Source organism: Callithrix jacchus, chromosome 3 (genome assembly GCF_049354715.1).
Source record: "Callithrix jacchus isolate 240 chromosome 3, calJac240_pri, whole genome shotgun sequence".
NCBI lineage: Eukaryota > Metazoa > Chordata > Mammalia > Primates > Cebidae > Callithrix > Callithrix jacchus.
Window position 1 is genome coordinate 75720552 of NC_133504.1, and position 24383 is coordinate 75744934.

Genomic DNA, 24383 nt, shown 5'->3' on the forward strand with positions numbered 1-24383 from the left:
TTATGTATGAGTGGTTATACATTTTATATATGTATATATATATATATATAATTTTATAGTGGTCATATATATTATAAGAAGAGATCAATACACAGGCACAGAAGGAAGACCATGTGAAGACAGGGATAAGTTGGCCATCTACAAACCACAAAGAAGGCCTCAAAAGAAACCAGCTCTCAGACTTTGAACTCAGACTTCTAGTCTCCAGAATTGTGAGAAATTAATTATCTGTTGTTCAAGCCACAGTCTTTGATACTTTGTTATGGCAGCCCTAGGAGACTAAGACACTATGTAAGAGTAAGCCCTGGTGACTCCAGCACTGCTATGGAGCTTCTATCCAAAGTCCTGTAAGGGCAGTTTATAAACATATTAATGTAATTGTAAAGAAACTATAAACTTCATGAATTCATCCAACAAACATTTATTGAGCTAGTACTGCACATCAGTATGAGCTAAATGGCAAATACAAAAAGATGAGCCCTTTAGTAGCTCAAAATAAACAATATCCCACATTACCCTCAAGGGATTAATAGTTTAGAGGAAACAGGCACATACAGAGTGAATTTCAATATGATGTGACCACTGATTAAGACTGTGGTATGCTCAGTGTGGATAAGGACCAGATCCTGTGGGAAATCCACTGGGACCTCAAGAAGGCTGTCAGACTGGAGGCCATAGCTAACCTAGTTCTTTAAGGAAAAGTGTGGCAGATGGATGAAGAGAGACATTTCAGTGACAGGAATGCCATAGACAAAGGCAGAGAAATGGGAAAGTAACTAGTATGTCAGTTGATAACTGAGAGTTCAGGGTAACTGCAGTTAGAATGTGTATGAAAGAGAGTGGGAGGAGAGATTGAAAAGTTGGGTTTTAATCTGATAGTGGAAAGCCACCAGAGATTTTTATAGAGAAAAGTCGTGATTGGACTTTGCTTTGAGCATGTTCTTTTTAGTAGTACAAAGAATGAAACAGTATAGGGAGAGAGAGATGGGCTGCAGAAAGGCTGGATGGCAGAGAGCAGGGGGGCCTGAACTGAGGCGGTGGTACCCGTGTGGAGAAGGGCAGTCCTGCTTTAAAGATATTTCAGAGGTGAAATTGAATGGATCTGCTAACCTACATTGTGAAAATGTTAACACCTTCATATGTACTAGCAAGTGAAAAGTACTTCCAAACATAACACAGTATACAATGTTTACTTGTTTTTGTTCTCCCTGTATTAGATGTATAAATAAGTATCATTGTTTCTTTTAACATATAGACTTTCTGATATAATACATAAATTTTTATTTACTTTTTAAGAATTAAATTCAAAGGAGCTACATTTTCTTGTGATATGCTTAAATTTGGGAACAATTGTTTCTCTAAAAAGTACAGTATAATTGGATACAGTTAAATAAATTTTATGTCATAAGAGCGCTTCTGGTATTTTTGTGATTTTTCCAAGTTGAACTTGCTGGAAAACTATTTGAAACAAGAGAAAGTCTGGGAGAATACACTCTTCTGAATCTAATCTAAGTGTTCTCACTACCCACCTATTTTGGGTACTTTTTTCAGTCTCTCTAGGCCAAGGGTTTCTTATTTCTAAAAGGAGCAATAGATTCCTTGATCCCTAAGATTCCTGCTGACTAAAATATGTAACTCTTTCCTCCCAAAAGAACTACTGGTCTTTAATTCTAAAATGCATTTTTTTGTTCATGTGTTTTAAAAAGAAGACTACATTTTGCTGAACAATGTTTCTTGGACAGTATATAAATCTTATTAGATGCCTTTGAGATTCATTCAAAGACCTAAAGCATCGTGCACGTTTAAAACACTACCAGGCTCCAGTACGAAGGCACTCAGGGGAACGTATTTAAACATCGCAGGTTCAGCCAAGTCTTACTGAGAGTAACACGACGAACAAGTGATGTTTTTTGAAACAAATTTGGAGAGTTGGCTGCAGGAAAATTAACAAGCCGGTGGATTTCCTTTTCCCTTCCTTAGGAAACTTGTTTCTGTAGGTGCAAAAAGGGCCCTAGATTCTCTGGAAGAGAAAGGGGAGAGTGGGGAGGGGAAGTTTCTCCGCTTTCTCTACTCCCCACCTGCGGTCTGTCTGATTTCCTCTCCAGCTTTGTCTGATAAGGAATTGATTCTCCCCCTCCTCTTCCCCCTCCCACCCTCCCTCTTCTTCTCCCTGAGTAACGAGGCTGTCCTAGCAAGTGATGCTGTCGGAGACAGGAGGCAAAGCCGCCGCCGCGGGACTGGAGAGCCTCTCCCAGCACCAGCGCTCCAACTCGGCCCCGGGCTTCCTCGTCGTAGCCACGGCCGCCGAGGCTGCTCCCACGGTTTGATGGTGGGCGGCGGCGGCTTGGCTTCGGCTCCCGCCTCTAACTGCTTGATCGCGGGCCGCGCGGCTCTCCGCTCCTGCCTTCCCGCCCTGGGTCGCCCAGGGCTGCGGAAGCCGCGGGAGGTGGGGAAGGGGCGCCGCGGGGAGACCGCACGGCCGCGAAGGCAGAGGAGGCCGGCGACCAGCACCCCCATACTCGGACCGCAGCCGGCGCAATGTCCACCAAGGTCAGGAAGTGCAAGGAACAAGCAAGGGTGACCTTCCCAGCGCCGGAGGAGGAGGAAGACGAGGGCGAGGACGGGGGCGCGGAGCCGCAGCGCCGCCGCCGGGGTTGGAGGGGCGTCAACGGGGGGCTGGAGCCGCGCTCAGCGCCCTCGCAGCGGGAGCCCCACGGCTACGGCCCGCCGCCCTTCTCCCACGGGCCGGACCTGTGAGTACCGGGCCCGGCCGCCGCCCGCGCCTCGGAGGGCGGTGCCGGGAGGGGGGCGGGAAGGCGCGCGCCCGGCCGCTCCACTACTTGCCCAGGACCTCCGAGACCCACTTGGTACGGCCGGGCAGAAATTCGGGGTGACTTGGAAGGGACAGACCTCGGCTGGAGGCTCGTACCCTCTGTCCCGCGCGGTGGAGGGACTCGGGTAGCGGAGTGCATGGCGGGAGCTCTGTCCCGGCTCAAGCGCACGGAACAGCCCGCAGACGGGCACACCGACGCCAGACAAGCATCCTAGCGAGCAGCCACTCCCTGTCCTAGAGCCCAGGAGCGCGCACTACTGCCGCCAGGGCTGGGCACCCCTTGGCAGTCAGATCCTGGGTCCTGAGCTTACTCCGGGAGGCCGAGGAAGGGGAAGAAGTGCGCAGATCCAGGCGCGCACTTGAACCCCGAACTCCTCCGAGGCATCCCAGCGTGTGGCCACTCTGGGAACTTGGGTCCCCTCCGACGCTTGGGACGTCGAGGGCGGGGGCAGAGAAATGGGGAGTGGGGAGAGGACAGTGCGATACAGGATGTGGGTTGAAGGTTTGTCCAGACGCCTGGTCTCCCAGGGATTCAGTTACTATTGGGGTAAAGCGGCAACCGAAGCCCTATAGGGTCCCCGGAGGGAGGGAGTGAGCACCAGGCAGCCTGGGAACCGCTATTATTTTTTAGGTAACTTTGGCTGCGGTTCCCAGACGACGCGGGGTCTCTCTCTCCTCTTTCTCTCTCTCCCTCTCTTTCTAAACGAAGGAGCGGTCGGCGCGCTAGTGCTTAGAAGGGAGCAACTTTTCTTAATTTCCAATATTGGAGACAGCCTTTAATCAGTGCTAGACGCAGAGAAGATTAAAAGAGGGTGATCGGTTTTACAGGGTGAGATGCTCTGTATTTTTCCTGTCACGTACACTGGGAGTGCCGCAGAGCGTACTGGCTTTTTTAGGAAGAACGCTCAGAACTAGGTAGAGAACTTGGGGTCCAACGGTGGCGGGAGGAGCGGACTGGCGGAGCGGGGGAGGTGGTTCTCCAGGGCAGAGACCGAAGTTCTGCAGCGACCCCTGCCGCCGGCGAGCGGCCCACCGCCCGGAGCCGATACTTATGGGTGACCCCTGGACCCCAGGATCGTGCGATGCTCCGCTCGCGCAGAGTCGCCGCCTGGCCTGACTGCACCTGCCCGTAGGACACAGGAACACAATGAATGGCTGGGAGTAGATCCCGTAGGGAAGAATTCTGATTAAAATGAGCGACGCATCGCGATGTGGTTCAGTTATTGCTGAAGATTAGCGTGGAGTGGAAACGGCCCAGGAAATGGAGGGAAGGTATATCCTTTGGGATTAAAGTGCTGCCAGCTCACTTCCCTGTCTCCCTAAGGTTTTAAAACATTGTGCATTTTTCCTTTTGCCAAACAGTTTTTCTATGACCTAGCTGTTTCTTGAGTCCTTTTAAAATTCTTCTTTTTTAAAAAAAACCCTTAAATCCTGACTACAAGAGACACCTGAACTCTTATCTGAGAAAGTAGGGCGGAGGAGAGATTACTCACTTTGCTTTCTGAAATTTGAGGTCTGTTACACAAAGCCCTGGGGCAAATTCTATCGCAAGCTTGCTATTTCACTGCTAATAGAACATCTTTCGTATAGGTTTGCTAACTTTATAATTCAACAAGCAAATGTGGTGGTGTACTTATTTTGTAGTGGTCGAGAAGAAGACCCAGTCATTTTTAAGGAAATACACATTAATAAATATTTCTTCTAGAGGAAGAGCAGCAAGCTCTTCATGTTTATTTCAGGTCTGTTACTTGGTAACATCAGAGATTAGCTTGATCTCTGTAACAGAGATTAGCTCTTTATTCTCCCTTTGAGGCGAATATGACCACTGTTTAATAAACAGTGTTTACTTATTGTTGCTTAAAAGTGAACACGACAGCCCTAGGATAGGCTCAGAGGATACCCAGGGTCATTTCAGTAGGCAGAACAGCATAGCTGAATTTAAAATTCAGCAGGATGCTGAGGATACAATCCCACTTTTACTAAGATAATTCCTCAGGGTAGTTCTGTTGCTCATTTCACTGCTCCATGTTCCTTTTTTCCATGTGGAAATTTTAAATAGACTGACTTGGGAGGAAAAGTGTCGCCTGCTGTATCACTAACAGCTGTTGATAGAACTCTTGATTGAACCACTGATTCAAACCAAGACTTCTTTATCCCATTGTTTGCAAACCTAGGATCAAGTAATATGTCATTGTAGTGATGTCCTCATCCTTGAAATGTTTCAGTTATTCAGTATATCTGATGAACTCCAAAAAAGGCATTGGAAGGCAGTTTTCATGAGTCTGAATTTAAGCATTTCTCAAGCATTCATATGTGCAAAGTGTGGGCTAGGTACAGCAAGCCACAAAGACGAGCATGACAAGTTTCCTGTACTCAAGAAGTTTAAAATCTCATGAGGGAGAGGTGGTAATGAGACTGGGCACGAGCATTTTTGCTATAAGTTAGAGTAAAATCAGTTCCATTCTTCAAAAACACAAAGAGTTATAAAGGGTCAAGTGCAAAGAAGAGAAGGACAACATTAGGTTGTGGAGAAATCAAGGAAACCTTTATGGGCCTTAAAGGATAGATAGGACCCAAAGCAGAGACAGGGTAAGTACTTAATTCAAGCCCTCTCTTCCCTCAAAATTCCAGGTGTGTTTAAGGAGTATTAGTTGAGTTTGGTTGGAACATAGAGTATGTGTAGGTGAGCAGTAGAATTTAGCTGGACATGTTGGTTTGAGGCATTAACGTGGAGGATCTTGTATGCCAGGATGAGGCACTAGGGAACCACTGATTATTTTAAAGCAAACCCACTCTGAATTGCAGTGGCAATTAATTGAAAGTGAAGAAACAAATTAGGAGACTACTGTAAGTGTCCAGGCTGAGATTAGGCTCTGTAATAGCATAGTGTTGGTGGAATGGAAAGGGGAGAAATTGGAAAAAAAAAAAAAAAAAAAAAAAACCAGCCAGAATCTATGGAATTTTGCAACTCACTATCCATGAGGGGTTTAAAGAAAAAGCAGGATCAGAGACAACTTAGTGATTTTTGACCCAGATAACTAAGATTGTTGATACTGTTGTTGACAAGAAAAAAGCAAAGGTGAAGACCTGATTTTTCAGACAGTTCCTTGTTTTTTTTTCTTTTTTATTTAGAGGAATAGTGAATGATCAGATATTTCTGACAGAGGTGTTAAGCAGGGAAAAGGAAATACAAGTTTAAAGCTCAGGAGAATGTGAGAGGCTGCTGTCTGATGGGAATTGTTACAGAGTTGTGTGACTACATGAGATTACTAAAAGGAGTGTGAAGAGAGAAACAAAGGGAGACCAACCTAGATTTTGAGGGATTTTTTTTTTTTTTTTTTGAGACTGGAGTTTCACTGTTGTTACCCAGACTGGAATGCAGTGGCACAATCTCGGCTCACCACAACCTCCGCCTCCTGGGTTCAAGCAATTCTCCTGCCTCAGCCTCCTGAGTAGCTGGGACTACAGGCACGCACCATCATGCCCAGCTAACTTTTGTATTTTTAGTAGAGACGGAGTTTCACCTTGTTGACCAGGATGGTCTTGATCTCTTGACCTCGTGATCCACCCGCCTCGGCCTCCCAAAGTGCTGGGATTATAGGCGTGAGCCACTGCGCCCGGGGGGAAAAATTTCTTTTTTAGAAGGCAGGGAAAAAAGCAGCAAGAAAAGAAAAACATCACTGCACACTCAGCAAAAACAGAAAAGATCAAGAGAAAAACTAATGAGTCCACTGTTAGGAAAAAGAATCAGTCCTTGTATGTGTTAACATACACGTGCAAAATCATTAGATTTTTCAGCAATGTTATCTTTAACAGAGGAAGATTTCTAGAAAAAAAATCTGTTTAGTTTTTCTTCAGAGGAAGTGCTACCCAAAAATAGCCGTAATAAAAGCAGTTAATTTGTGTTTATATACTACTTCATGTTGTCATTTATACTCATTCATTTGAATCATTCCTCTTTAAAGCAGTTTTTTAAAAATCATTGTCATCACTTAGCAAATGAGGAAATTGGTACACAGAGAAGTAAAGTAATTTTCTAGTACTACCTGGCAAATCAGTAATAGATTTTCTGACACCCACCTTTATATGATCAAGGAACCAAAGGTGAGTCCACAGTGCCTTATAACTCAGATTACCTAAAGTACTTTGTATGTTAGTTTCTGTGGCACTGACCTTGTATAAATGTTCCAGTCTTGGCTTCATGTGTGTGTTGGCTCAGGCATCAGATTGGATGCAGCACTTCCCTCCCTCCCAACTCTGGAGTAGAAATCAGATTCTCCAAGTGATTGTTGAATCTTAGGGACAGGAGTCTGGACTTTGGGGACTGAAATTAGACTGACTAGTGTTATTAATAAAGGCAACTTTCTTTACAGTTATAGTTTAGTTTTTAAGAACAGCACAGCATGGCATTAGACTTAAGGACTTTATTTTTTTAATACTTTTTTTTTTTTTTGAGACAGAGTCCCACTCCGTCGCCTAGGCTAGAGTGTAGTTGTGTGATCATAGCTCATTGCAGCCTCAAACTCCCAGGCTGAGGTGATCCTCAAATCTTAGCCTCCCAAGTGGCTGGGACTACAAGTACACACTACCATGACTAGCTACTTTTTACATTTTTTGTACAGATGAAGTCTCACTATGTTGCTTAACCTGGTCTCAAGCTCCTGAGCTCAAGCAATCCTCCTGCCTCTGCCTTCCAAGTTGCTGTGGTTATAGGCCTGAACCACCATGCCACTCAGCCTTGAGGACTTTAATACTCTGAAACTTTTCTTTATATTCTCAGTTGTATAACCTAGAGTAGCAGTTTCACTATGTACAACAAGTTGTCATTTTTGTTGGTTTGTTTTAAATTATTTTTGTGTAATTTCAAAGTATTATATGAATATAGATTTAAAAGTTAGATAGTGCTAAAAGACTTCTTTGAACAACAGCAAGCCCCCAGCAATTCCCTGGTCCCCTCTCCTTTTCTTTCCATCTTCTCTGTTTCACTCCACTTTCAACTCTTTCATATACAGCTATCTTTTTATTCATATTTTAGATGTTATCAATAGTCTCAGGTGAGAATTTATGTTCACATGTGTCTCTTTTCTGTTAATATCTTATTTAAGTTCTTCATTAATATGACCATGTAATCATTGTTCTCTGCTAAGTCAAGTAGTATAGTATGACTACATTTATTTTCTTTGATAATTGGTTGTTTTTCTTGGAGTAAATATTTGTCACATTGTGCCCTTGTTTCTTTAGCCGAATCTTCTACTGTCTAACTGTGTGTGTTTTCCTGAAGTTATCCCTTCTAGAGCCCTCTAACTTGCTTTGTATGAGGTCTTTCTTTTCCCCACTTCAGGAAGCTCTTAGAGCTCTCGTCTGTTCACTAGCTCTCTTCTGAAGATGTGCCTTGGTATGGAGGCTTTCTTCATCACCTGAGCTGGACACTTGGTTAACGCTTTCCATCTGGACATTATGTCCTTTAGTTCTGGGAAGTTTTAGTTCTGGGAAGTTTTCCTACCCACTATTTTTATTCTTCACTTTTCCTGGAATTTCTATTGTCTGGATGTTGGACCTCCTGACTGATCCCCTACTTTTTGTATCTCTTCTCTTCTGTTTTCCAATGTTTGCTTTTCATATTCTTTCTGAAATATTTCTGAGATATTTCTTTGTCTCTATCTCTCAACTCTTCCACTAAATTTATTTCCATTTTAGTGTTATATTTTTAATTGCTAAGAGCTCTTTCTTGTCTTAAAAACGAGTATTCCTTTTTTGTAGCATTCTTTATTTCAGAGATTCAGTTTTTTTCGTGAAAAACTCCTGCATCTCAGGGAAGAAGAGATTGGGAAATAATAAACCTGGTGTTGGTATTGATGAACTGAGCAAGAGTGCCCCTGTTCCTAGTTCCTGCCCTCCCCTGGGCCTGGTATCCCCACATCTAGAGCTTTTCTGTTTCCACATCTCCAGAGATTCCATATCCTATCTTTCATAGGGGTACAGGAGGGTTGTCTCTTAACTGTATCAATTGGCAAGTGGGGATGTAGGGGGAGGGTTTCTACACACTTGTTATACATCTAGTTCCCTCACTTTAGATTCCAGCCTTATCTCTACTTTCTGGAATTTCTTTTGCCTTCAATTTCTAGGCATTCTCTGGCATTGACCTGGGTGGATCAGCTTGTTTTCTGTAACAAGTACTCTAGTTGGAACTTCATTCTGTCCACTAAATGATTGACTATTGTAACAGCTCATCTCCTTTCCACCTTAATATATTGTGGCTTGGAGTTATAGATGTCTCTTGGTTTTCTGGAAGATGACATTTGTGTTGCAGTTCCCTGTTCTCCTTGTTTAGGGAGGTAGTTTTGAAAAGGAGAAGGGGTAAGGCCTTTATTCCACTATCTTGAGACTAAACATCCCTACGATTGTGTCTTGTGTTTATTTAAGCCCTAATGTTGACAATGTTATTTAACATAACCACGAATGGCAGAAGGAAGACCGTTCCTACCTGTAACGGATCTTACTAGGCACAAGGAGTAGATAGTAACTTACACTGTGTAATAAGAATGCTGCAAAAGATGAATTCACCACCTAAAATCATCTTAGTACCACACTTCTGACATTTAACAATATAGAATACTTTGAAGAATAATAGAATGTTTGAAGTTGAAAGGATTTCATCTAGTCCAGTCTCTTATTTTACAAATTAAGAAACTGAAGCTGCAGGTTGACATCTAATTCACAGCAGCCCCAGGCCATCTGAAATCTCCAGCTCTCAGGGACTGTGATGTTCACACTGTGGCCTCTTTTGGTGAAGCATTTCTCTCTTCCTCAAAGAAACTTTAAAATGCATTTACTCCTGGGAGGAGCAACACAGGAAACTATTAATTAGTATTAATTTATTTATGAAATCCAATTAATTCATCATTTTAATTTGGCTGCTGATGGCAGATCAACTTGAGAAAGTTGGTAAGCTAAGTGGGAGGACTAAGAATAAGGGGAAAGAGGAGAAAAAGTTTATCTCAAAGCACAGTGGACCCCCTGTCAATATTATTTATGAGTATCTCTTTTATTAATATCGAAGAGATAAGAGGATCCCAGTTCAGCACTAGACCATCTTCTGAGGACTGAGAATTTTAAGGATTTTCTATTACTGTGCTGGGGTAGAAAATGTGTTTGCAAAAAATTCGCTGAGCGTAGTGGCATGTGCCTGTAGTCTCAGCTACTCAGGAGGCTGAGGCAGAGGAATCACTTGAACCCGGGAGGCAGAGGTTGCAGTGAGCCGAGATCGCGCCACTGCACTCCAGCCTGGCGACAAAGCAAGACTGTGTCTCAAAAAAAAAAAAAGAAAAGAAAATGTGTCTGTGTTTCTGTTTCTCAAAGTTTTCTCCAACATTGAGCTTTTCCTTTGCCTACAATATCCCATAAACCTTTACTCCCCCACACCCCCTCACCCCCCAGTTTATAATAGGCAGTCAAACACCATGGGAAATGTAACAGGAGGAAGAAAACTTTACAGAGTTGCTGTCTCATTGGTAGGAAGGAATTGTTTAAACATCCTAGCTCAGGGTTGGTATTTCCTGTTTCAGGGAGAATGCTTAAGTAATGATGAATGGCTGCTGGGCATTCTTCTAGGAGGGGAGGCTCTTTGCTTGGCCAGAAGTCTTGCTTCTCAATCCTCTCCCCTATACTGCCCTCAACATTGCATAACATCCATCCAGAAGGGGCACCATATTAGTGGCCTGTGCTGGGTGAACACATAGGAGTCTGGCCTGATATAGAGGGTCTGCAGATGTAGACTGTAGGATGGCTGACTTCACACTAACGCACAAGGTGCTCAGGAGTGATTTTATGAGAATAATTAGGATGGTTATAACATTTTGTGTTTAATTTAGCATTTAGGTCAGGAATATTTGTCTTCAATTATCTAGTTAAAAAAAACTCTATTAAAAATACTATTTTCTTTGCTCCATTCAATTAAAAGGTGATAATATGGATTTGGTCCTAGGTCTTTTTAAAAAATGAGGATTAAACATCCACAAATACGTGACTTGTTAAGGAAAGAGCTTAACAGTGCTAATATTCTATGCCAGTTTTACATCTTTAAATACATTTTATCAAATAGGACTGATGCATATGGATTCTCTGTTGAAAAGTAGGTTGCAGGGTTATGAGGTAGGAGTGAACATCTAAAAGCCTCAGACTTTTGACTTTAGATATGGATGATAATGATAGAAAACTATATCCCTTTATTCTAATAACTATATATATATATATAACTGATAATATATATAATTGATAGTGACTATGAATAACTATATATGTGTGTGTGTGTATATATATATAAAATTGATAGTGACTAATGTATTTAAATAGCCAAATATGAACGTCTCTTGGGTCAGTAGATGTTCCTTAATTTTATTATCTGAGGTATTTTGTCTGAATTCTTGTTTAAGTATAGACTGAATTTATATAACTTTTAATTTCATTGTCACTAATCTTCCTGAAATAATAAACATTAGTTTTTAAAAGCATTCTGAAGATGAGTTTATTTGAGAAGATTTAATTACTAATGAATTATTAAAGGTTGTTAATTTTAAGATAGATCTCCTGTTTGCCTCTAGATTATCCTGATAAAACATAACTATCCTGATAAAATATAAAATATCCTGATAAAATATAACAAAATCAAGAAATATAGAATGTATCAAATACTTTTATGGTGTAACCAATAATTAAATGTTATTAAGCAGAAATTTGCTTTGAAAGAATGGTTGTTGACATTGCTTGTATTTCTGATTATTAATTTATATTATTTGTGACATTCTTTTTTATAGAAGAATCACTTCAATTCTCCTCCACCACTGCTTCTTCCACACATAATCATATGTGGCCAGGGTATTCTGTAATCCAGAGGGGAAAATTGTCTGTTTCTTAGGTCTTCAGTCATGTGGTTTATATATGTATGCATCTGTGTACCCAACCCTCCAACAGATATTCATCCCCATATAGTAAAAGCCAAGTATATAGAGATGAAAAGAGGCAATATTAGCCTTTAAGGACATTTTAGTATCATTAAGGAGATAGCCATGAAGACAGACAATTGCAAAGCAATACAGTAGTTGGTTTAATGGAGTTATACACAAAACACAGTTGCTAGAAGCGTAAACATCTAAGTTCTAGAAGGCATTTACTTTCTTGGGCACATTCATTTAAGAAGCATTACCAAGAAGTCATGCAGACAATGGCTAAGGGTCCTCCCTTCTGTTCTTGTGTACTTTTAGAGGGAGCAATGCACTGTTAGATATCTGTTTGCTTTTCTGGTTTTAGCTGCTGAGGAATCTGGCAAAGAGCTACTCATGCTTTCATGAAAAGAATGAGAGATAAAGCAATGGAGATAGACCAGAGTTCCTCTCCTTAAATATAAAACAGCTTCTTGCTTCTGAAAGTCATCTGGGAAAATGCCAAAATTAGCATATATCTAATATAATTTTTTTAAGTTTTTTTCCTTGAGACAACGTCTCGTCCTGTCACCCAGAGTGGAGAGACGCAATCTTGGCTCACTGCAACCTCCGACTCCTGGGTTCAAGTCATTCTTGATTCTCGTGCCTCAGCCTCCTGAGCAGCTTGGACTACAGGCATGCACCACCACGCCCAGCTAATTTTTATATTTTTAGTAGAGATGGGTTTCACCATGTTGCCCTGGTTGGTCTAGAACTTCTGGCCTCAAGTGATTTATCTGCCTCTGCCTCCCAAAGTGCTGGGATTACAGGCATGAGCCACCATGCCTGGAGAAGATTTATTAAAATTGTACATGAAAAATTCTGAGTATAATGCAGGGCCACCAAAACTATCAGGGAATTCATTACTGTGGAGACCTAAGTATCTCTCTGGGTTTATAAGTGCTGGAATGTTTATATTTAAAGTTTTTGTGTGTGTGTATCAGGAGGGGCAGCAGGAAGGATGCGAATCTTTAGAAACGAAATCTGTGCTTTCCTCTTTCTTTAGTGAAGCACCTTATCTTACTGGTTTGGTTGTTACTGTGACAATGTATTATTGATCTCTATGATGTGTAGGTAAATGCAGGCTGAAAGACAGGTGGTATGAGATAACTGTGGACCATCTCTGGCCATGTACCCTCTAACTAGACAGTTGAACTGATGGGCTACCTTTCCTTAGCCTTGCATGCTGGTGCACTTAACGTTTACTGGGGTTGAGAGTGTCTCCACTCCACTTCTTCCCCTCCAAAAAATATATAGTAAGAGATGTTCAAAATGTGTGTTTTTGATGATATTATTAAAACCATTTGTCAGATTCTGTCTTCTCCTTCCAACCACATACACATAAGCCTAGTGTGTAGATGTCAGATGTCTCCAGAGGTAGCCACATTGACTGGCAGGTGCCTGCTTGCCAGGGAGATTATGGGATTTTTCTATTTTTTGACTTTTCATCCCTGAGTTTCTTGTCCTTTGTCAGTCCCTGCTGCTTCGCACCCTCATTACCATTTCCAATTATCACCATCTCCATAGTGTAACTAACATGGTGGTGGTTCACTAACACTTTCCCCCATCCTCTGTGCTTTTCTCACTACTTATCTTCTCTGGTTCCGTCTGTTCTTCTTGCCCTTCATAAACTGAGGGACAGGATCCTGGCTAGTTATCATAGTCACTTTCTTCATTGTGGTGAACTGCTCCATCCAAACAGTTTGGATGTCATTCTCATTAATTCAGCTCACATTGATGGTGTTCTTACTTTGCTTGCTTGCTACATGGGTTGAATGGTTGGTTAATCTTTACCTCATTCAATAAAGGATTTGAGGTGACTTCCTTAATAATGTTCATATGTTGCAGTGTGCTACAGAGTGTGTGATTCAATCCAAAGAGCCATGTTAGAAGCTGTTCTTTATAGGACCAAAATGTCCCAACACATAAGCTCAGCATGCATCGTAACAACGATACTTGGATTTATAACCCCTTGTTCATTTTCTTATTCCCTAGCAGCATCATGATAAAGTAGCCGGGAAGAAGACCTCTGAGCTCTGATCTTCTAGTTCTGTACTCCTCAGTGACCTTAAGGAGGTTCCATTCTGATGAAGTCTTTTAATCTGTACAATTAGTATTAATTGGCAGGTATTTCTGAACTTATGCTATATTAGATACAGTGAAGATAATGTATCAAGACCAAACCTTAAATAGAAGCATAAAACATTTATCCTCAATTGAACTTGAGGACATGAGTATCACAGGAGACAGTAATCGAGACAAAAATCAAGGAGATGAAATAAAATTGTCTGTATTTGTGAGTAGACTGCCTATATTACAAAAGCCCAGGCTGAAGTGGTTACAAATGGTTTCAGAAAGGATCAAAAGACTCAACATTTTACACTGAACAGAACCTTGTGGGTCATATTGGCCTGTGAAATGTGACCCTCTGTATACAGAAATGTATGGTACTGCCCTGTGAAACGTGACCCTCTGTGTACAGAGGTGTGATGTAAACTGGACCACTGATGGTAGGAAGGATTTGAATTGGCAAAATAAGAGCAGAAATAAGAGTATGTCCAGGGCGGGAAATGTAAGGGGAACATCCCGGAGGCAGGTGTAAAAAGGTCAAGAAATGCTTCACAACTTGGATGGGCAGCCACGTGTCACTCCTGTAATCTGCCTTTAACAAAAGTCTGTCTCCTGAGCCTCCCACCTACTGAGTAGGAGAGAAAAAATTAAATGCCCAATCTGTGGTTCACATTAGTTTTTTAAATTTTGTTTTGTTTTTGCTTACTACACAGACACTCAACAAGTGAATAGTGCAATCAATAAATCAAGCAATTAAGTCAGTTAAGCAATTAAGCAGTTATGTGAATTGACAAGGAGGGAAGGCTTGTTCTGCAATTTTGTAAGGATTTGGTCAGTTAGGACAGTGTCTCCCCATGTCTTGAGCTGGCGTGAAAGGGGCTTTTGCTTCCTGATTCTTGTCCCCCAATCTCCAAAAGGGCCCAGAGTCTCAGTGGCCTGTCTACGAGCATTCAGCACACAGCAGAAAGAGCCTGGGAGGCCGACCTCATTTGTCTTAGTTTGATACTATAAAGTAAATGTTCTTTTAAAGAAATCTGAACTCTCTCATTTGGATAAACTTGCTCAGGCTCAGGCTCTTGGGAACTACCCTTTTTTTCTGCTCTTCTCTGTCACATCTGGCCCTTGCGGGAGGGGAGCCAAGGAGGCTCCCCTCCTTGTGTCTCTGGAGAGGGAAAGAGTTGGTGTCCTCTAACTCTTCTGGTCTCTGGGCACTGTTCTATGTCTTCTTGTCAGTAGAAGTAACTGGATCCTGGCTTTCTTTTGTTAGAAACCCAGATATGCTCCCTCAGGTACTTGGTTTTAGCTCAGCTTCCACTGCCACAAAGCCCAGCACCTGCAGCATCCTCCTTCCAGCATACAGAACTAGCAGTCTCTTCCTGGGCTTAGTGCAGGCTGCTTGGCTCTCATAGCAGGGTCCATACCACAGGGGAGCTGAGGATGGCTTGAGAAAGCTCTTTGCTTTTCCCATACCATTCCATTATCTATCCATTTCTTAAGTACTTCCTCACCTTATTGAATCCACATCTTGACTTTTATTTCCCTTCTGTTATTTGTTTGTCCTCCCAGAACAGTAAGCATCACGGCTTTGCTGTCAAAAGTGAGAGAGCTATCTTGTCTGCACAATGAGAGCACTTTATGATCAGTCTCCATCAGGATGAATTACAAGAATAAAGGAATTGAGCAAATCTTTTCATTAGACAATTTCCCTTGTCTCAAATTCTGCTTGCAAAATCCCATTTTGCTTGTAAGAATCTGAACATCTCCATGATCCTTTTCTTTATACTCCTCCCCTAAAATGTATCTTCTCAGCCTCCCCTTGAACACACCTACCCAATTCTATACTGCACCCCCCCCCCTCCAGGCACAGATGTCCTGAGTCAACCAGGGCAAAGAGCTTGTATTTGAAAAGATAAAAAAGAACACTTTAATATATTTTCAACAAATATCCTTAATAGTATAGGAATATCGTTGACAGTATAGGAATAGTAGAATAATATATTTACAGGACAGTGAAGACTGAATCGGAAGAACAAGGAAAGGAAGGTTGGCTAGGCAGGGTAGGGTGGGCTATGACCATCCCTGAAAGTCATACAGAAGAGTCTCAACTCATGGAAAGAATGGTAGGGGTTACTAATTTTTTTCATTGTTTTAAAGAGAAGTGTGATATGGTGAAAGCAGAATTTACAAACAGCAAGATGCTGGGCATGGTTGTCATGTATAAAGAGGAGAATCAGGTACAGCCAGAGGCAATGGAAAATAAGAGTCAGACAGATTCCAGGTTGAATCCCAGTTCTTCGTTATTTTACCATTTGTGTCACCTTGGGCAATTTCATTTGAGCTCAGTTTTGTTATCTATGAAACAGAAAATTATACCTGCTTCATAGTATTGTTATGAGAATTAAATATGATAGTGCACTGAAAACACTACATACATATGAGGTACTCAGAAAAGTTTAGTTGCCTTCCCTCAAGCCATCTCTACTGGGAAGCTGTTACAACAACCCAGCTATGACTTGATAAAGATCTGGAGGCTGGTGCTGGCAATGAAAATTGGAAGGAAGCATTCACTACAAGAAATATTCCAAAGCAGAAGGTTCAGAACTTTGTGACTGACATGATCAAAACAGTGAGTCATAGAAGACCTTGAAATTTCTAAACCTAATCAGCCTGAGATACAAATGTTAGGAGTGGGAGCTCCTTTAAGGAAGAAGGTGACTTGGGACATTTTAGAGTGACCAGGGGACAGACCACAGTACATGTGGGACCTGAGGTCAGAGGATGGGACCTAGGAAGAGATTTGGAAACTCAACTAAAGAGATATTATCGATATTTACTTTCTATGGGGCACTGTGTAAACTCTGTGGATAATGATAAATAAAACATTACTATATATATGAATGTGTACAGTAATGGCATATATGACAGGGTATTTATTAAAACTCTGTTTCTTTTAATTTTTAAATCAGTTCAGACACTTGACCTTGGGAGGTGGAGGTTGCAGTGAGCCGAGATCCTGCCACTACACTCCAGCCTGGGTGACAGAGTAAGACTCTGTCTCAAAAAAAAAAAAAAAAAAAAAAAAAGACTCAGATAACTGAAAACAAGCTTAAAACACATGGACTATCGGATATTTGGTTTTAAATCTATGTGAGAAATCATTTTAAAAAAGAGAAAGACTGTGCCAGAAATTTGGAATAAGATAGTAACAATAATTGAGCAGTTTTAGTTCCTAGCTGTATTCCTGGATACCCTAAGAGGGGTGCGGGGAAGTGAGGGTTAGATAGTTTATATTATTAGATTAAGGGACAAAATCTCATCTGAAGAGAGGCTTCTTGATTTACAATTCTAGGTTGACTTTGGCACTTTAATCCTCATAAAAGGTACAATGAATACTATAGTAAACAATCTTTTTTTGACTCTTTGTTTTTGAAAAAATACAATAACCTTTAAAAATATCACTCCTTCATAAAGCAAGATCTTGACATTAAATGGTCCCTACTGAAGGCATTTCTGTAGGCTACCTACTTGCTGTGCTGTGGTTTAGGTACATAGCTTCCTGGAGACCAAATTTCAAATAGTAAAGTTTAGGGAAACTAAATGAATGTGAGGCTACTTCTCTTTTAGCCTGTGCTGCTCGAACATGTTATTTCAACTTGATTTTTGGCAGGACCAGAGTGACAATTGCTTGAAGGCCTCATAGTCTGGGGTCATTGATCCAGGATGCTCCATTGTTTTTATATTGGAAGTTCCCAGGAATTGTAAAGTACTTTCATTTAAGTACATATTTCAGCATCCAACCATGAGAGATTCTGATTTAGTTCATCTAGAATGGGGCCTAGAAATCTGATTTCAACAAGCAGTCCGAGTGACCTTAAGGTGGGCAGTACTTGGGTCACACTGAGAGAAACCCCATTAGAGGTCAGATGAGTTAATGGCAAAGTTAGGAAAACTGATGAGTGTTAACTTGTATTTTTGCTCTGAATAGAGTATAGCAGAGGCTTCCCTATGGCTCCATTACAATATTTCTCAGAAGAGCCTTTCATCTGCTTAAGTGTTGGGACAAATTATAGAATCCCAAAATGCATAAAAAAATATGTTTTGCCTTAAAATATATTGTCAGTGTCTTCATTCAGGCTGCCACGACAAAATATCATAGAATGGGTGGCTTAAAAAAACAGCAACAACAACACAGAAATGTATTTTCTTCCAGTTCTGGAGGCTGGAAGTCTGAGATCAGAGTGCCAGTATGTTCGGTTTCTGGAGAGGTACTTTAAAGGTGGCCACCTTCTCAATGTTTTTTCACATAGGAGGTAGCCGGGTGAGGGAAGCAAGCCCTCTTGTCCTATAAAGGCACTAATCCCATCATCAGAGCCTCATCTTTATGAGCCTATGATTTCATAATTAATCTCCCAAACGTTCTGTATCCAAATACTATCACATTAAGGGTTAGGATTTCAACATATTAGTTTTGTAAGGACGCAATTTGGTCCATAGAAGTTAGATATTACTAGCTCTCTGTGTTAGCCAAAAGGAGCTTAAACATGGCTCTCACAGATCTCCTGATTTGCAGTCAGTGGTGCTCCAGTGCTTTTACCAGAAAGAAGTCCCTGCAGAATGTACTCTCAGTGTTGAATGATGCATTGGATGAAGATCTAAGGGTAGGAAATTCCTGGCAAAATAATTTTAGTGTTAACATTATTAAATATTCTCTCCCATTCATCCCCATTCCTTCCTTATTTTTCATGCTAGAAGAGATACATTGTCAAAGCCAGCTGAGATTGTTTATACATTGTGGATGATGTGAATGTTGACTCATTCCATCAGTTCAGATTAATGAAATTTATCTTGGTACTATAAGGAAAGTTAAAAAAAATCCTTCCATTTGTGAATTTACTATGAGTGACATTAAGTCAGCTCTTTTATTTTGAAATAACAATATAATTTGTTCTAATTGAGATATCTGACTTCTCACTTAACTCATTGTCAGAATTTTTTAAAGACAAAATAAAAATGACATGTGACTTGTACTAAAATCACACATTTCAGTTCAAATATATAGTATGGAGGTATAGGTTCTGAAGGAATAAAAAGTATTAAGAAAAAACTTAAAATACTTGGAAAATAAAGAAAATATTCATGAAAGAATCATGTCCTAATATTCTCAACCTGGTCTGTTTTGTGATAAATAGTAGGATTTTTATAAGTGATTTTCCTTGTAGGTAGCAATCATTAAATTAAAAGCCTTTCCACCAAGATCTGACACTTTAATAAAAGTTTATTTTCCCAAAGATAACCCCTCTGAGTATTTAGATTCTGACATGTATACTCTGCATATATAGCTTCTCATCAATGTATGATATTTTATAAAACATGGGATTTCTAGCCATTTGAAGAATATCAGTTCATAGACTAGTAATTAAAATATTAACCCAATGAAGTCAGTACCACTAAGAGTCATAAAATATATTTATTACCATAATATTTGTTTAAAATCCTTGTCATAGAGTTTGGTCTTGAAACACGGTTCTCTTCTATATAGTTCTTGTCCACCTAAAAGTAGTTATTATACCAATGCGCACGCACACACACACACACACACACACCCTTCACATGTCCCCCAAGTCAGACTTGCACCTCACTCTTATCTCCCACACATACCACACATCATACATTCCACTCCATGCTCTCTGCTACACATCATAACCTACTCATAACAGCCAAACACAGGACATTTATTTTACTTCAGAAAGATTATAATGTAATGGTTTCCAATAAGTGCTTATATTTTAACATTTTTGTCAACGAAGGGATTAAAAAATAAAATTAATAAAAATTTAAAACATTGATTTTATGTTTAATAAAGAGATTCAAACAGTGGTTAAAACTGTTCAAAATGTGCAAGAGGGTATAATGAAAAGTGAAAGTCCCCCTTCCTCTGTGACTTCTTAGTCTTAGTCCAGATAAAACTTTAAAAGCTTCATGTGTTGATTTCTAGAAATTACTAGAAATACATATGTGTATATAAAACAAATGTTTATTTAATTTCTAAAAGTTGATCACTTGACACTAGTTGAGTCATTAGAATTGGGTGCCAGTCACAGCACTGTGTCCTTGAATAAGTCAACAGGCCTCTCTGGGGACCTCTTTAGTTGCCATACCTCTATAGAGTGAGGCTTGCCTGGCCACATATCCTTAGTTCCTATCTGGGAGACCTTCTGCCAGTAGCTTCTGTGCTTCTCTCTCTGTTTGGGACCCTCAGAGCTGTAAACGGAGTGGGCACTGGTAGCTGCCTCTGATTCTTCTTGCCAGGGAAGTTTCCCAATTTAGTTGTCCACCTTTAGGTATCCGTGGAGACCAGTGTCCTCTCTAGTTAATTTTCAACTCCTAACTCCACGAATATAGTTTTTTTCAATGGTAGGAGGTATTTCTGGAATATATATTCTAGAAATAAAGCACTTTCTTTTATAGCCATTCACTTTTAACTTTGACTTATTTGCTTCAGAAGTCAGTAATGTGGAAAAAGCTTTATTTGGTACCTTTTGGTACAATTCATCCCATCAAAAAATCACAGCTTTAAAAGGAAGTTATCTTGAATGTTGGAACTGGGTAAGGTAAAGATATAGATTTATACAATATGTATGCAATATTTTAATAGCCACCAAAATATTATACAGATTATTGAAAGATTATACACAGTCACAATGTTAAAAGTATTTAGCATTGTTTTTCAGAGACTGAATTTCTAAAAAAAGCTTTTTATTTATGAGGAAAATCTGGAGAACTTTATAAATTTCCATTTTGTACCTGGCATAAGGATATATAAGGAAATGAAATTATTTACCTAACTTCACAGAAATTAAGATGTAAGCTGAAATCACTGTACACATCAATTGATACAACTTTTATAATGCCGCTAAATAAATCTCAACGAATGTGGTTGGTGTTAGGATTTCATTGTGCATTGATCTGGATGTATGATTAGTGCCTAGTTGCTTTACTCATAAAGTAATTCTAGTGATTTTCAAACCATAATCAAACCTTATCCTTTTCATTCCAACAGGCAAATATATAATACTGATAATTAAATATTTCTCATTACAAAGCCACACTTGTTTTCAATAAAATAAATCTAGGTTGATGCTTAGATTTGATAACTGCTAAATCTTGTCTGCATCTTTGAAAAGATAAATCCTGTAATTGGGGATGGTGAATTCCCTTAAGAGAAAAGCATGAGGTGGAGGGTGTGGCAGCCGGTGGCATGTGCCTGTAGTTCTAGCTACTTGGGGTCTGAGGTGGAGGATTGCTTGAGCCTAAGAGTTCAGGGCTGCAGCTGTGATCTTGCCACTGCACTCTAGCTTGTGCCATAGAGACCCTGTCTCTAAAAAAATATTTAAACAAACAAAAATTTTAAAATAAAAATAAAAGGATCATAAAACTCAGATCCTGCAAGATGATACTCAGCCTAAATCCTGCACGTTTTTAGGGGGCTGAGAGTCAATGATTTTATCTAGTTAAAAGGATGCAATGACTTGGCCTCATCCTTGAAAAAAATTAACTTCCAGTAGCCTTCAAGCCTAGTGCTTTAATGTCAAATACCTGCTAGTTTCAATGTCCAGGCTTGTAAGAGCGGAAGGTAGGATGAGTTTCATTTTTACTAGGGTCACAAGAAAGGCATGGGTATATAGAATTTTTTTTTATTATTCCATCTGAATGTCATTTTCTAGAGAACAGGAGCATTTGTTCTGAAGGGCTACCAGCCCCTTTCTGGGATCTAGCAGCCAGTGTTAGATAGAGGTGTCACTTTCAGGGAAGTAGTTGGCAATGGTATGGCTAGCAACTGAGCCGGCCCTGCACAGCCAGAGGTTTGCAGTAGGTACTGTGTATTCCAGAAAGGGCCCTGACATGTGAAAGGAAGGAATATGCCCTAATATTCTACAGTTGTTTTATCGTTGCTACTGATTAGGTCCATGGAGGGAAGCCCATCCTTGAGACGCATGACGGTGATGCGGGAGAAGGGCCGGCGCCAGGCTGTCAGGGGCCCGGCCTTCATGTTCAACAATCGGGGGACCAGCCTCACCGCCGAGGAGGAGCGCTTCCTCGATGCCGCGGAGTACGGCAACATCCCAGTGGTGCGAAAGATGCTGGAGGAGTCCAAGACGCTGAACGTCAACTGCGTGGACTATATGGGCCAGAACGCGCTGCAGCTGGCCGTGGGCAACGAGCATCTGGAGGTGACCGAGCTGCTGCTCAAGAAGGAGAACCTGGCGCGCATCGGTGACGCCCTGCTGCTCGCCATCAGCAAAGGCTATGTGCGCATTGTAGAGGCCATCCTCAACCACCCTGGCTTCGCGGCTAGCAAGCGCCTCACTCTGAGCCCCTGCGAGCAGGAGCTGCAGGATGACGACTTCTACGCTTACGACGAGGACGGCACGCGCTTCTCGCCAGACATCACCCCCATCATCCTGGCGGCGCACTGCCAGAAGTACGAAGTGGTGCACATGCTGCTGATGAAGGGCGCCAGGATCGAGCGGCCGCACGACTATTTCTGCAAGTGCGGGGACTGCACGGAGAAGCAGAGACATGACTCCTTCAGCCACTCGCGCTCGAGGATCAACGCCTACAAGGGGCTGGCCAGCCCGGCATACCTCTCCTTGTCCAGCGAGGACCCGGTGCTCACGGCCCTAGAGCTCAGCAACGAGCTGGCCAAGTTGGCCAACATAGAGAAGGAGTTCAAGGTAAGCTTTGCGCTCTACCCGCGCTGCTCTGTAGACTCACCCGCTTCCCGGAGGCTGCCTGGCCCACCCTTCGCTCCACATTCGGTTTTGCCCAGTGAATGTGAAATCATGAGGGACTGAGAGCATCATTCAGACCTCAGCTGATGTTTTCTTTCTCCCTCTCAATGATGGTGCTGTGACACATTCGCTTTGGGGATCCAGTATTCTGGATCAGAGAGCTATAATTATGTCGCCGCTCTGTGTTCTGGGTAAACATTAAATAAAACTCAAGACTTCTCCCTTTTTTGCTCAAAGGAGGGTTTTGGTGTGACTTTTTGTCTTCCAAATCCTTCCTCCTGTTTTGTAGTTAGTTGTATGGTGGCATCCAACACATAAGTAATATTAGTTTGTTTTATTCCCCCTGAGGGAGTGTACCGTTTCTGGAGGTCCTGCAATACTAGGTCTGTGGTGAACCAGACGGAGCAAGCTCCCATTCCGTCTCCGCAATAGTGTTAGTTTTGAATGCGCTGTTCATTGGCCCAAGCATTTGTATATCCCTTTAGAATCAAAAGCCAAAAGACCAGTAAAAAATACTATTAAAGTCATTTCACTGATATGACAAAATGCCTCTCCCTGAATTCCACAAACGTACATTCAGAATGGTGAGCCGTGGATATCAGTTCAATCTAGAAATACGAGGACAGCAAACTGATTTGCTTTAATGGATTTTTTTTGAGTAAACTTTTTTTTTTCAGGGCATTATCTTCAATCAAGCAGTATTATTTATTTTTATAAAAATTATATAATAATGACAGATCATTTTTATTTTTTGGTCAGTTGCTACATCCTCCTAGGCGTTTTGATTGGTTCTAACTACTAAATCTGGGTATTTTTTAGTTCTGGTCAAAATCATTTAGACTGTTTTTGGCAGGTTCTTGTCTCCCATTTCCCATCTAAGAAGATGATTGTAGACATCAATTCCTTGAGTTATTTTCTACATGCTAAGTTAATCTTTTTAGTTTAGTGTTGTGTTGTCAGATCACAGATGAAGTAATTATACTTTCACAGCTGAATATGGTTTTTATAGTTAGTGAGATTTACACAAATGCAACTAGCAATATCATTAAGGTTACAGGAAATATTCTTTGCCCTGATGTTGCAAGAAAATGGTGGGAAAGTTGTCCCATCCCTTTTTAATACACAAAAAATTCTCTGGATATTCATCAACCCTCATTTTGTCCCAGTAGAGGTCTGGACCTACTATAATTTTGTTAGTCCATTAAAAATATTTTCTGATGTAAAAGCTACATACATTTATTGTAAAAATTTTCCAAAAAAGAGAAAATACAAAGAATAAAATATTACCTTATGTCTAATCCCTTTGAAGAGATTCATTATGTGGTATTTGAAAAGATTTATTTACTTGAACCCAAAATGAATTTTTTTTTAGATAGAACTCAGATCCAGTTGAAAACTCTAAATTCTGTTTAGAGAGAGTAGAAAAGCATTTAGGTAAAGCACTTGTAAATATCACTTTGTTATTTTGAAACAGTAATAAAAAATAATTCTCAACATATTTATTTGCCACTATTTCAAATGGCATGCAAACTTGTTTATACACATTTTTCTTGATATATACTGAACGTCTGCAAGAGATTCTATAAAAGGGAATATTTTCTAAGATCATGTTTTAATAATTTACTAAAGATAGTGATGTTTGCAATTCTACCCAGAGACGTCATCTCAGTGCAGCCATGGTAAGAGAATTTGTTATGCATAGTTTTACTA

General features: G+C 40.8%; 1 protein-coding gene across 14 annotated transcripts in view; it reads left to right on the forward strand.

Annotated features, from left to right (window-relative positions):
- Positions 1–2172: 2172 nt before the first annotated feature.
- TRPC3 (transient receptor potential cation channel subfamily C member 3) overlaps positions 2173–24383 on the forward strand; it is an 85384-nt gene continuing 63173 nt past the window's right edge. For 9 of the 14 annotated variants that reach the window (XR_013532922.1, XR_013532923.1, XR_013532924.1 and 6 more), the window contains exons 1-2: positions 2173–2753; positions 21845–22616. Coding sequence is in view for 11 of the 14 variants with exons in the window: in XM_035293019.3 (XP_035148910.2) it covers positions 2539–2753; positions 21845–22616 (987 nt within the window). In the remaining 3 variants the exon portion in view is untranslated. Of the gene's footprint in view, positions 2754–3750; positions 4106–21844; positions 22617–24383 lie in introns of those variants that run through there. The other 5 variants (XM_035293024.3, XM_035293027.3, XM_078366560.1 and 2 more) reach the window with 1 other exon arrangement.